The sequence below is a fragment of the Mirounga leonina genome, unplaced genomic scaffold (genome assembly GCF_011800145.1).
Source record: "Mirounga leonina isolate KUSES-001 unplaced genomic scaffold, KU_Mleo_1.0 Mir_91, whole genome shotgun sequence".
NCBI lineage: Eukaryota > Metazoa > Chordata > Mammalia > Carnivora > Phocidae > Mirounga > Mirounga leonina.
In genome coordinates, this window is record NW_023270839.1 from 19,234,360 (window position 1) to 19,248,086 (window position 13,727).

A 13,727-nucleotide genomic window follows, 5' to 3' on the forward strand; every position below is an offset into this window, starting at 1 on the left:
CAAGTTAATGTCAAAAAAACCCAGCAAGTTAATGTCACTTTTTGATAGATGTGTTTCTTATGGCATTGGTCCACATACAAGGAATATGTATCCTGCTTACGGACTAAGCATGAAATTATACCTAAAGCTCTAATTCTGATTGTTTTTCTTTAGTTCTACAATTTTTATCTTGCTTGAGCTGCTGCTTTCGAAAAGAAATAAAGGGGCGCCTGGGTGGCTCAGTCCGTTAAGCATCTGCCTTCGGCTCGGGTCACAGTCCTGGGATCCTGGGATGGAGTCCCACCTCCGGCTCTGCTCAGCAGGGAGCCTGCTTCTCCCTCTCCCTCTGCCTACCGCTCCCCCTACTTGTGCTCTGTCAAGTAAATAAAATCTTAAAAAAAAAAAGAAAAAATCAATTGTCAACCCCCACCACATGGCTAAACACAGACTTAATGAATCAGGTCAACATTTTGCAATTTCTGGGTTTGGGAACATACAGAAATGTTGATCTTGTAGTAAAACCTTTTTTTTTTTAAAGACTATTTATTTGACAGACACAGCGAGAGAGGGAACACAAGCAGGGGGAGTGGGAGAGGGAGAAGCAGGCTTCCCGCCGAGCGGGGAGCCCGATGCGGGGCTCGATCCCAGGACCCCGGGATCATGGCCTGAGCCGAAGGCAGACGCTTAACAGCCTGAGCCACCCAGGCGCCCCAAAACCTTGGACCTTGTGATAAGAAAAAGAGGATTCAAAGAGAATACTGTCAGATCCCCAAACAGGCTGAGTTTTGAAATACGTGCTCCCTAATTTCCGGCCGCAGTGTTGTCCTGGCACTTTGAGCGCACACACAGCCCGCCTGTCCTGGCCGTCTTCAAGCCCTTATCCTACGTGGGTGCAACATGCGTTAGAAGCCCGGTTTCCTCACTCGGCCTCTGTCTGTCTGATCAGCTGATGTAGGCGGCTTCGTGGGGAATCCAGAGGCGGAGCTGCTAGTGCGATGGTACCAGGCTGGGGCCCACCAGCCCTTCTTCCGGGGCCACGCTGCCATGAGCACCAAGCGGCGGGAACCCTGGCTCTTTGGGGAGGAACACACCCGGCTCATCCGAGAAGCCATCCGGCAGCGGTACACCCTCCTGCCCTACTGGTATTCTCTGTTCTACCGCGCGCATGTGGCTGCTCAGCCCGTCATGAGGTAAACAGGCTTCCCCGGTTGCGGGCCCCAGCAGCCAATCTACAGCAGAAAACCCCGGCCATTGGGGAAGGGAGTAATTACACAGTGATTTCAAGAGAAAAGCCATGTGTTTTTAGTCAAATGTCCTTCAGATTACTGAGCACCAGCTGTGAGCGGGGTCAAGGAGTTGAGGTCACAGAAAAACCGGACCCCCCTGCTATTTTGTGATTCAAGTGTTAATACTTGATAGGAGACAGATTTTTTAAAGAAAAAGAAAGTGACTGTAACTGAATTCGCTACTTAATCCACAAGAATCCTCTCATGAACAATTTATTCCGCCAGTCTTAGGCTGTATCTTACCTTAGAGCTAAACCATTCCAAGTTTGAGGCGAACATTTTTCCCATAGTATAAATTATATTCTGATTCTATTTTAGAGGCAGGATGTGGAAAACCAACTTTCTAGGTTAGAGAATGATACAAAGACACATAATACACCGAGGCTTCCAGATCAGCTGATCCTAAACCTGGCTCAGATAAGAATCACCTGGGGAGCTTTTCAAAACTCTAGATTCCAAGGCCACACCCCCAGACCTACTAGGAATCTCCTTGGGTAGGTGTCAGGATCTAGATTTGTTATAAATTTCCCTGGTGATTCTAGACATCAGCCAGATTGAGACTGCTGCTTTGTTACTATTCAGTAGGAAAGTGATATATTTTTACAGAGGCTAGTGAATAAACTAAAAATAAGTTTCTCTTACTCTTACTCATGAGGTTGAAAAAAAATCAGAACCATTAAGTTGATATCCAGCTGCACAGATAATGAAGATTTTATTATCTTCATAAACCCAAATGCCTCCTAGATAGTTGTGTAAAACAATAATAAAAAAAAACAAAAACCACACAACAGTTTCTCAACCCTCCAAAAATGTTGCCTGCTTGAAAACAAGTAAAAACAATTCTTTTCATTTAAATAGATAATGATTAAGGATGCATGCATGAAAGGCAGTGACAGCATGAAAACATGGCACAGATTTTATATCATTATAAAATAATGGTTTTACAAACATTGAATTTGTTCCATACTGAATGTGTTAGGCATTTGGACTTGTGCAGAGCTCTGATTCTGCCTTCAGAGTAGTATTTAGTACTCAACAATCAAGGAAAAATTGTAGGTACCAGAATTCTCAATCTGTCATTGGAACATTTCAGCAAGTAGATAGCTCTTTAACATTAGAAAAAGATACTAATCCTACCAATTGCTTATAAAATCTTAAATCATGAAAAGAATCTTGGCTCTTTGGCTTTTCCAGTTTCCTTTGAATAGTTATAAAATTGAAAATGAAAGTGATTTAATAGTAATAAAACATCTAATGATGTTGAAATAAGAATTTTTTTCTTTTCCCAGACCTCTGTGGATAGAGTTCCCAGAGGAACTAGACACTTTTGGTGTGGAAGATGAATACATGCTGGGTGAGCATTTCTTGATTAATTATCATTATGATAAATACTGTAATTATGTTTTTGTTATATTTCCTAATGTAAGAGCACTAAAAATCAATCCCTAATCTCAGGAAAACCAAAAAAAAAAAAAATTCTGTCATTAAGATTTTTAGTGTATTAGTGGACTGATAACTCTCTTCTGTGGTCAGGTAGCACTTCTCATATTGTTAACTTCACAAACCCATTCTATTTGTGGATGCAATTTGAGATTCTTGTTCTGGATTCACTCCTGGACCTAATGATACCCCTGTAGGAAATGGAAGTAGAAAACAGTAGACCAGATGGTTACAGTAAAGATTGAGAGAGCTTACTTCATGGGCAAAACAGAGTTATTGGTGGTGGTGGTGGTGGTGGCCTCTTCTTTAACAAGGGTTGACCACCAAATCCAGGATATGGAGGTTTATCATCGTGGGAATAGGACTCAAGAAACCAAGCTCAACAGAGAGTTGCCCAAAAGGTGCATCCTATTTCTAAAAAGCAGAAATCCTAAAATGTAAAAAGCCTAGTGCTACCTCTCCACTCATTCTTAGGTCTCAGTTTAAATAGCTACTCCCTTGGAGAACATTTCCCTGACCAGAATTGCTTCTAATAGCTAATTACACCCAACTATAGTCAAAGTCAGTCCCTCTTATTACATAACTTTCATTCCATTTTGTGCTTTTGCCTCTAATTAAATTATAATATCTGTCTATACTGACTGCAAACTCCATGAGGACAGGGACACTGTCTTATTTGCCACTGTATCTCCAGAGCCTAGCATAATACCTGGCACTCAGCCGGAACTCAGTAAATATTTGTACAATTTTAAAGAGTAAATTCTTAAATGGATGAAATTTACATACATGCAGAGCCACAGTCAAAACAAAATTAATAATCCAGATTGCCTTTAAGAGAATTACAGCCTTCCTAATGATAACTGCCCGTGGATATACTCCTATCCATGCTGATCACGCTTCTGGATAACAGTTGTAGGCTCACTGTTCTCAAAATCACTAACAGCAGGCAATGACGCACCTGGAGAAACGCGACGGCTCTTTCAGACTCCCGGCACTAGCGGCGATGTGCAAATGAGACTGATAGACCGTGTCAGGGTCCCTCCCTATTATCCCAATATGCCGTAAGTGGACGAATGATAAGTAAGAATACAGTCACTGGTTTGAGCACCAGACCTCTTTCTAATAATGCGTCTCTCTGATGAATCATTGGTTCAACTAACCAAGGTCTCTACTTTCACCAAGTTCATGGTTGAGTGGTCTCCAAAACCACAGAAGCACTGAAAGGAGAAGGATGTTTTCAGACCTCTTGGAATGATAATTCAACTTTATTTCTTCTCTGTTTTTCAGGAAGTGCTTTATTGGTTCATCCAGTCACAGAACCAAAAGCCAGCACAGTTGATGTGTTTCTGCCAGGATCAAATGAGGTAAGAATATATGACAAACAGCCATGTATCTTGCCTGTCTCCTATCTCCTCCCTTCATTCTGATGAATTAGCCCCTGTTAGGAAATAGATTTCTGCATCATGCAGTTGTGAAGACAGCCCAAATGCCTGTAACAGCTGAAGATTCTTGTAGGTCACAACCTCAATGGAAGAGTGGGGAGAAATTGATGAATAGGGAGAACACCAAGGAAGGTCAGCATGGTTCTTTACCTTCACACTTGGACTTGTGTAAGTGACTCCTTGTAAACACAGGAAGAAATTTTTAGTCTGCTAAGAGGTATCATTTCGCTGGGGGGAAGCATAAGTAAAAAAGACTTTGCTCTTTGTTTCTGGCTCTATCTAAATTCTAAGTTTTTGGTACCAAAACCCGGTCTCCAGACACTCACCAAAGTGGGTAAAAAGTAACAGTGGTGACTTTCCTTTATGCTCCTCTAGCCTCCCAGCTCTTTTGTTGGTTATTGTCATTGATTATTATCACAGTATAAAATATCATCCTGCACTGCTGGAACCCAGGGCATTGAACCCAGGCAGGGCCCAGGGAAGAGGTAGGATTAGCCCCTGGGCTGCAGAGCAGAGGGCCATGGAGAAGAACAGCAACAGCCTCCAGGGACAGACCAAGGATATATGCAGAGGGGCCAGGAGAAGAGGCAGGGCAGAAACTTGGGGCACCAGACCAGGAAAAGAGGGTATGGAATGGGGAGCAAGGAGGAGACAGATCCTGGAGAGAGTCCTTGAGCACTGGAGCATCATCAGAGGCTTCTGCAGGCAGGGGGAGGAGGCATGAAGGTTACCAAACTGATGTGAGACCTCCATGTCAAGATATTCCTGGACTGACTCTGGAAAACAGTATGGAGGCTCCTCAAAAAGTTAAAAATAGAACTACCCTGTGACCCACCTACTGCACTGTTAGGTATTTATCCAAAGGATACAAACATAGTGATTTGAAGGGGCACATGCACCCCAATGTTTATAGTAGCAATGTCCGTGATAGCCACACTATGGAAAGAGCCCAGGTGTCCATTGACAGATGAATGGCTAAAGAAGACATGGTATATATATACAATGGAATATTACTCAGCCATCAAAAAATTGAAATCTTGACATTTTCAATGACGTGGATGGAACTATAGTGTATTATGCTAAGCGAAATAAGTCAATCAGAGAAAGACAAATAGCAAATGATTTCACTCGTATGTGGAATTTAAGAAATAAAACAGAAGGGCGCCTGGGTGGCTCAGTTGGTTAAGCGACTGCCTTCGGCTCAGGTCATGATCCTGGAGTCCCGGGATCGAGTCCCGCATTGGGCTCCCTGCTCGGCAGGGAGTCTGCTTCTCCCTCTGACCCTCCCCCCTCTCATGTGCTCTCTCTCATTCTCTCTCTCTCAAATAAATAAATAAATAAAATCTTTAAAAAAAAAAGAAAGAAAGAAAACAGAAGAACATACGGGATGGGGCAAAAAGGGAGAGGGAAGCTAACCATGGGAGACTTAACTACAGAGAACAAACTGAGGGGTCATGGAGGGACATGGGTGGGGGATGGGCTAGATGGAGGATGGGCTTTAAGGAGGGCACTTGCTGTGATGAGCACTGGCTGTTGTATGTAAGTGGTAAATGACTAAATTCTACCGCTGAAACCAATATTACACTATACGTTAACTAAAGTTCAAATTTAAAAATATGTATCTCTCTATTCCTGGACTGTCTAGGCAGGTGGTGAGGCCACTGAGCCCGCCACGCTCGCTGCTTGGGACTGTCCAGTGCCTGCGTGGCAATACCGTGAAACACCGCTGCCAGTGGTCTCTGTCCACCCAGCTTTGTGTGTTTGCTTGGGCTAGTTTCCTGAGGCCACTGTCACAACTTACCACAACCCTGGTGGCTTAAAACAACACAGAAGAGGCTTGAAGCCCCAAACCAGGGTGTCGGCAGGCTTGGCTCCTTCTAGCAGTCCTGAGGGAGCGTCTCTTCCATGGCTCTGTCCTGGCTTCTGGCGGCCGCCCGCCATCCTTGTGGTTCCTGGCTCTGCAGCCACGTCACGTCACTCCAATCTACGCCTCCGTCTTCACGCGCCTTCTCTGTGCGTCTGTGTCTCCTCTTCTGTTGCTCTTATGGGTGATGTGATGACATTTAGGACCCACCCGGATAATCCCAGATAATCTTCTAATCTCAAGATCCTTAATTTAATCAAATTTGTTACCACAGAAAGTAATATTCACTCCTTCCCAGTATTAGGAAGTGCATATAACTTTCTGAGGGGCCACTTCAGCCCACTACGCTTGTCTTTATTGATAAGACAGTACCCAGGCTTTTCTCCAGAATGTTCATCAATTATGTTCTTTCCTCTTGGTTTCTCCAGTAATTTGTAGTTCTGAAGATGAGGGCTCTTTATAAAGGTTCCCCCACCAAGTAAAAACCTGAGAAAAAGGTTAAATACAACAGATAAATAAATTGTCCTGCCAAGCACTTCACTGAGAGTTTCTCAAGTCGATTTTAACAAAGCAGTAGGCTCCCATTAAGAGGAACTAGCTCCCCTTCTGACGTAGCCACAGATTAATTTTTTAATTAATTTTTAATTAATAAAAACATTTTATTAATGACCTATCATCATTGCAAGCACACTGCAATGACTGTGTAACATATTCCTTCAACGCTATTTCCCTGAGTGTTCTGTGATTGTTTCTCTCACTACATCTTCAAAACCCTAGGTAGATGAGCCAAGCCATTTCTTGCCAGATTTTTACCTCACCAGTTAGCTAGTCCCACATCACACTGTGCAAGGGGGCTACCTACAGTTCCTCGTTGTCACTCTTCCCCATATTTCTAGATGGCCCATTCCCTCTATTTGAAGTCTTTGCTCGAATAGCTTTTTCTCAGTGAGGCCTTCTCTGACCACCTAGTAAGATTACAGACCACTCCCACTGCCCCGGTACTGTCCAGCCCCCCTTCATCCTTCATTTTTCCCACAGAACCCGACACCTTTAACATTCTAGATATTTTACTGATATGTTTTGTTGATGATCTTTCTCTCCCATTAGAATGTTAGCTTCTTAAGGGCAGTGATTTTCCTCTATTATGTTCACTCTCTATCCCCAGCATCTAGAAGGGTACCTGACAGGTAGTAGGCCTTCAGTAAGTACTTGCTGAGGAGCTTGGTGACTGAGCACTAGGTCTGATCTACATAGTACTTTATACCAGTTTTACTCTTCCAAGGCTGGGGACCTTTGTGTATAACACCAGAGTACATACCCTATACATATACCTCTTACTCTAATTAGTTCTGGAAATGGGAGACAGGTAATCCCAAAATCTTATGTAAGTCCATTTTTTTGTTTTGTTTTATTTTTTACCTTTCACTCCCACTACTCTATCTGAAGCTACTGGAATTTGTCAAAGAAAGCTAAGACAATATCTCCCATAAACACAGACACAGAAATCTTTGACAAAACATTAGCAAATTGGATCCAGCCAAAGATAATACATAGAGACAAGGTGGGGTTGATCCTGTTGAATTGAGAGTTCACTGGAGCTGACGATGGTCAGGCCACAGCCCTCTCACCTTCACCGTGGGACAGGGCAGCTCTAGGAAGCATGTGGTAATCCCAGGAGGTGACCTTGTGAAATAGACTGTGGCTGCCAGAAATCATACTGGGCTAAAAAAGAGAAAAAGAGGTTTTTGTTTCCATGCTGCTGCTGCTGGTGGTGATGTCTTAAGGATTTGTCCTATCAGATTACTCTGTAGGACCTTCTTGGTACTTCAGCAACTAAACCGCCTTGACCAGGATCCCAGATAAGAATTTGAACCTTGTCCCTGAATTGTACTCTGCTAAAAAATGATACTATAGTAGCGATCCAAGTTTCCATTTGTCTTTCTCCTGGGTCTGTGTCCTTCTCTGACACTTCCCTTTTCTCCTGCCTCATTTGTAATTTATTTGCTCACAATGTGCTTTTCTTCTTTGGTACTGCTTTTTCTTTCTTCCATCATCTTTTTTACTATAAACACATTAAGTTTATAAGACAACCAGACTATAAAATCCACGAGGGCAGGAACTCTGTCTTTCTGTTCACCCATGCGTGCCTAGCAGTGCTGGGCATGTGGTAGGTTGTTGGGTAAATAACTTGGATGGATGGATGGACAAATGAATGGCCTTTTAGTGAACTTAATCCATCACAGTACTAGGTTAGTCCTTTTGGGGTCTTCATAAAAACATATGTTCTTGCTAACTTCTACTTAAGATTTTTTTTTTAATTATACTTATTTTAGCATTCCAGTTATTTGAAATCCAGATAAATGAATGCTTTACTGAATAATGAGATTGTGAGCAGACTTGCTCAGATACTCTTTTTCATTAGGGTCTGTTCCTTTCCAGGTCTGGTATGACTATAAAACATTTGCTCATTGGGCAGGGGCACGTACTGTGAAGATCCCGGTAGCCTTAGACACCGTAAGTCATTTTCAGGCTGTTATTTTTACCTGTTGTGTTATATCCGTCTGCTTGGGCTGCCACCATAAAATACCACAGACAGGGTGGCTTAACCAACAGAAGTTTATTTTCTCACAGTTCTAGATGTCCCAGATGAAGGTGCCAACAATTCACTTCCTAGTGAGGACTCTCTTCCTGACATGTAGGCAGCCACCTTCTGGCTGTGTCCTCACGTGGCAGAGGGAGAGAGTGAGCTCTCTTAATGTCTCTTCTTATAGACACTAATCCTATCAGTTAAGGCCCCACTTTCTGACCTCATTTATCCTTAATTACCTCTTTCAAGGCCCTATCTCCAAATACAGTCACATTGGTGGTTGGGGCTTCAACATATGAATTTTGGGGGGACACATTCAGTCCATACCATATGCCTACATAGAAAGAACCAAGGGCATTAGTGTTCTAATTAAAAACATTTAATTGTACACCTTAAATGGGTGAGTTGTATGGCATGTGAATTATACCAATAAAGCCGTGAAAACGTGAGATGAAAGTATCCACGTATAGCCTGATTTCACAGTATGAAGCGTCAAGGACAAACAGCTCTTCCCATATATTTCCATTTGTACGCCTAAGAAAAATAGTAACTCTGAAAACGGAGTAAAAATGGCGGTCACCACACACACCATACAGAATGTCCTCCTACAGGACCGAGTCACAAAACATGAGTTTTCAGTTGTAACCCTGGCCCTCTAGGCCCAAGGGAAGGCTGTCAGTTACGATGGTAGAGTCAAGGGGGCCCATCCAGACTGAACTTGTGAAGGGAAGTTTGCTCTTGCCGCTAAATCACAACCACTACTGCAGACCCTAAGTAGTGTTAGGATTCATACAGATATATTGACGTTATTTTTTAAAGCTGTTATCAGTAGTATGATTGGTTGATGAGGGGGAGATAAATGTGCTTTACTTCTTGCTGCCAACTGGGAGTCAGAGGGTGGACATCTTAACTACTCCACCGTCACTCCCAACTTCACTTATTTTCTTGTACTTTTTTCCCTCTTGTACTCAGAGCGAAGTACAAGCCCCCGTATGATCCAAAGAGCTTCCTTACAGAGGATTGTATGGGGACGCAGGAAATTTCCTGGGCTTTCCTTGCTGGGAATGCCATTCCAGAACCATAGCTATGGGCCATGCTTATAAACCTGCGGTTAGAGTCACTTCAGGTGTCTTTGGTGGCCTCTACAACAGAAGTTTCACAAATTTACTCTCAGAATTGAGTCCATCACCCTGGCGATTCAGGGAAGCAGGGAGCAGGAAGAGTGTAGACTCTAGTAAGGACAGAGTCATCTCCCTGAAACCAAGAAACCATAATATTTTTTATGCACACATACATACATGTGGGCCTACTTACACAGGTACAAAAACTCACTCCTTAGCAGGGCCCTAGAAATAAACACGTGTATTATTTGGCAAGAAAATTGAAAATACAAAATAGGAACTACTGATAGGATAGGCAGAAGAGATAACAAATTGATGAAGGGTGAGAAGTTTCCCTGATAATTAAAAAATGGACCACTTTTTAGTCTTGGAACTCTTTTCCTTTTAATGCCATGGCTTCCATATTTTCCATCTGTGTGTTCACAAATTTCTTTCACCTTTGAGTCTATACTTGTAAAGAATGGGAGTCTTGTATAATGAAATATTTTTAGATTCTGCATTGAAATTGCTTTCTACGAATACTCCTTCCCTGAGCATATTGTTCTGTTACAGATACCGGTATTTCAGCGAGGTGGAAGTATAGTACCAATAAAGACGACTATAGGAAAATCCACAGGCTACATGACTGATTCCCCATATGGACTCCGGGTGGCTCTAAGCACTAAGGTATTTGGAAAATGTTACCTTTACACATCTCATTCGTTACTACTTTATCTCTTTACAGGAGTAGTGGCCTTTTGAGTATGTGACACTATGTAAAAATGATAAGCCCCAGTGATGGGATGGGTGCTTCTGATGTTTTTCTAGAAATCAAAGTTTTGAATCATTTCTGAATCATAGTCCAGCTTACCTGGCTTTTCTGGAATTGTTCTGAAGAGAACTCTAAGAACTAGAAATGATAAAAATTTCCTCCGGGGCACTGTGACCCTTGGTGCTCTGCAGCTTGGCATTGATTACCACTGGACGAATTGACCATTGGGCCTAGTCAGCCTGCCACATGGATTAGCCCTAAAACTCAGTCTCCTATAAAAAGGTGCCTATATCTATGCAACATTTCAGGAACACCAGACCCACACAATGACTCTGTTCTCATCAGATGGCTCAAACAACTAAGATCTGGGGTAAAGCTCAGAAGGATCCAGAATTTGTCCTTTTTAGAAGATTTTTTTTTTTTAAAGATTTTATTTATTCATTTGAGACACAGAGATACAGAGAGAGAGAGAGCATGAGCAGGGAGAGAGGCAAAGGGAGAGGGAGAAGCAGGCTCCCCACTGAGCAGAGAGCCTGATGCGGGACTCGATCCCAGGATCCTGGGATCCTGACCTGAGCCGAAGGCAGATGCTTAACCATCTGAGCCACCCAGGCACCCCTTTAGAAAACCTTTTGAGCCAAATGAAACCTATAGCAGACTCCTTTCCTGTCCATTTGCCCACCTATAGTACCAACACAAACTCTTCCTCTTCTACAGGACTGAACACAAATTCATACTCTTATGCAAATATAAAATAATTAAGCTTGCTTTCCTATCTGTTTCACTTAGGACATTCTTATTGGGCCAAATTACGAGCCTCAGACCACAGAATAAATACAAGAGACTCAAGATCCATAGCACATCAAGCATTGTCAATGAACAGTAAACGGCCATTGGCGTGCTGTGACTTTGTTTGACATGCCAGAGGCGTCCTCCTACTGAAAGGAAATAGGAGCCAGATGCTATCCTATAAGTGGAGGGCTTCTAAAGATAGCTGATCTCATCCATTATATACTAAATTTTTTTAGCTTTAGTTTCATTCTGTGAACTTTTTTCAAAGAAGCCACCTATGCCACTGACCATATTTTGTAGTTTAAATTTTTTTCAAGATCTTACTCTTTGAGCTCCTCTTACGTGACTTCCTTATTCATATTATTTCACTAATGGGTATTGAATGTATATATTTATATGACTACATTGTACAGCTTGAATATTAAGTTTTTGTTTAATAAAATTCTTCACAAATTTTTTACTTCCTTTAGGGGGTGACATGCTTTTCCTAGTAAGCTATTATATAAGCACATTCTCTTTCTATGTTTCTATGTTTCACTCTCCAGGATTCTGCCACGGGTGAATTCTATCTCGACGACGGCCATTCATTCCAATACCTCCACCAGAAGCAATTCTTGCACAGGAAGTTTTCATTCTTGTCAGGTGTTTTGATCAACAGGTAAAAAGCTGTGTGCTTTCTTAAATATGCGATCCTCAAAAACACAGCTAATATTTTAAGGTACTACTTAAATTATTGATGGTCATTTATGGAGTGTTTTTTTCAGCTTCACTAAATAATTGACAAGCACAATTCTAACGTATTTAAAGTGTACAACATGGTGAGTCACTACATGTATATACTGTAAAAGGATTCCCACATCAAGTTAATTCATCCATCACCTCACATACTTACTTTTTGTGTGTGTGTGAGAACACTTAAGTTCTACTCTGTTGGCAAATTTCAGTTATACAATATAGTATTGTCAACTGTGGTACCATCATATACATTAGATACTCAGACCTTATTCATCTTATAACAGAAAGTTTGTACCCTTTTACCAGCCTCTCCCTATTTCCATTTGCAAATACAATTTTATTTCTTCCTTTCCAATTTAGATGCCTTTTATTTCTTTTTCTTGCCTAATTGCTCTGGCTAAGATGTCCAGTACTATGTTAAACAAAAATGGTGAGAAGTGTGCATCCTTTTCTTGTTTCTGATCTTGATTCAGCTTTTCCCCATTGAGTATGTTAGCTGTGGGCTTGTCACATACAGCTTTTATTAAGTTGTGGTACATTCTTTCTTTTTCTTTTCTTTTCTTTTTTTTTTTTTTTTTTTTTGAGAGAGAGAGAGCAGGAGCATGGGAGTGGGAAGGGGCAGAGGGAGAGGGAGAGAGAGAATCTTAAGTGGGCTCCACACTCAGCATGGAGCCCGATATGGGGCTCCATCTCACGACCCCGAGATCATGACCTGAGCCAAAATCAAGAGTTGGACACTTTACCCACTGAGCCATCCAGGTGCCCTGAGGTACATTCTTTCTATACCCAGTTTTTTGAGTTTTTATCATGAAAGGATGTTGAATTTTGTCAAATGCTTTTCCTATACCTACTGAAATAATCATATTATTTTTGTCCTTTTTTGTTAAGGTAATGTGTCACATTTATTGATTTGCCTATGTTGATGCATCTCTGTATCCCAGAAATAGATCCCACTTGATCATGGTGTGTGGTCCTTTGTTGAAGAATTCTACATCTGTGTTCCTCAAGGATATTGGCCTGTAATTTTCTTTTCTTATACTGTCCTTGCTAGCTTTAGTATCGCTGCCCTCATAAAATGAATTTGGAAGTGTTCCATTTTTGGAAGAATTTGAAAAGGATTGATATTCTTTAAATGTTCGATAGAATTCAACAGTGAAGCCATCTGGTCCTGGACTTTTCTTTGTTGGCAGTTTTTTGTTTACAGATTCAGTATCCTTACTAGTAATTGGTCTGTTCAGATTTTCTGTTTCTTCATGATTCAGTATTGGTAGGTTGTATGTTCTAGGAATTTATCCATTTCTTCTATTTTATCCAATATATTATTAGCATGTAATTGTTCATAGTAGTTTCCTATGATCCTTAGTATTTCTGAGGTATCAAATATAACATCTCCTCTTTCATTTCTAATTTTATTTAAATTCTAGTATAGTAAACATACAGTGATACGTTTCTGATTTTATTTGAGTCCTCTCTCTTTTTTTGTTGGTGAGTCTAGCTAAAGATTTGTCTATTCTGTTTATTTTTTTTTAAACTAGCTCTTAGTTTCATTGATCTTTCCTACTGATCTTTTTAGCCTCTGTTCCATTTATTTTCACTCTGATCTTTGTTATTTCCTTCCTCCTACTAACTTTGGGCTTAGTTTGTTCTTCATTTTATAGTTCCTTGAGGTGTAAAAGTAGATTGTTTATTTAAGATTTTTCTTTTTCTTAATATAGGCACTTATTGCTATA

At 41.3% G+C, this 13,727-nt stretch overlaps 1 protein-coding gene across 5 annotated transcripts in view; it reads left to right on the top strand.

Annotated features, from left to right (window-relative positions):
- GANC (glucosidase alpha, neutral C) overlaps positions 1-13,727 on the top strand; it is a 71,363-nt gene that overhangs the window by 53,435 nt on the left and 4,201 nt on the right. For 4 of the 5 annotated variants that reach the window (XM_034994535.1, XM_034994536.1, XM_034994538.1 and 1 more), the window contains 6 exons: positions 926-1,169; positions 2,555-2,619; positions 3,993-4,069; positions 8,451-8,525; positions 10,272-10,385; positions 11,808-11,920. In XM_034994535.1, the coding sequence (XP_034850426.1) occupies positions 926-1,169; positions 2,555-2,619; positions 3,993-4,069; positions 8,451-8,525; positions 10,272-10,385; positions 11,808-11,920 (688 nt within the window). Of the gene's footprint in view, positions 1-925; positions 1,170-2,554; positions 2,620-3,992; positions 4,070-4,220; positions 5,008-8,450; positions 8,526-10,271; positions 10,386-11,807; positions 11,921-13,727 lie in introns of those variants that run through there. The other variant, XM_034994539.1, reaches the window with a different exon arrangement.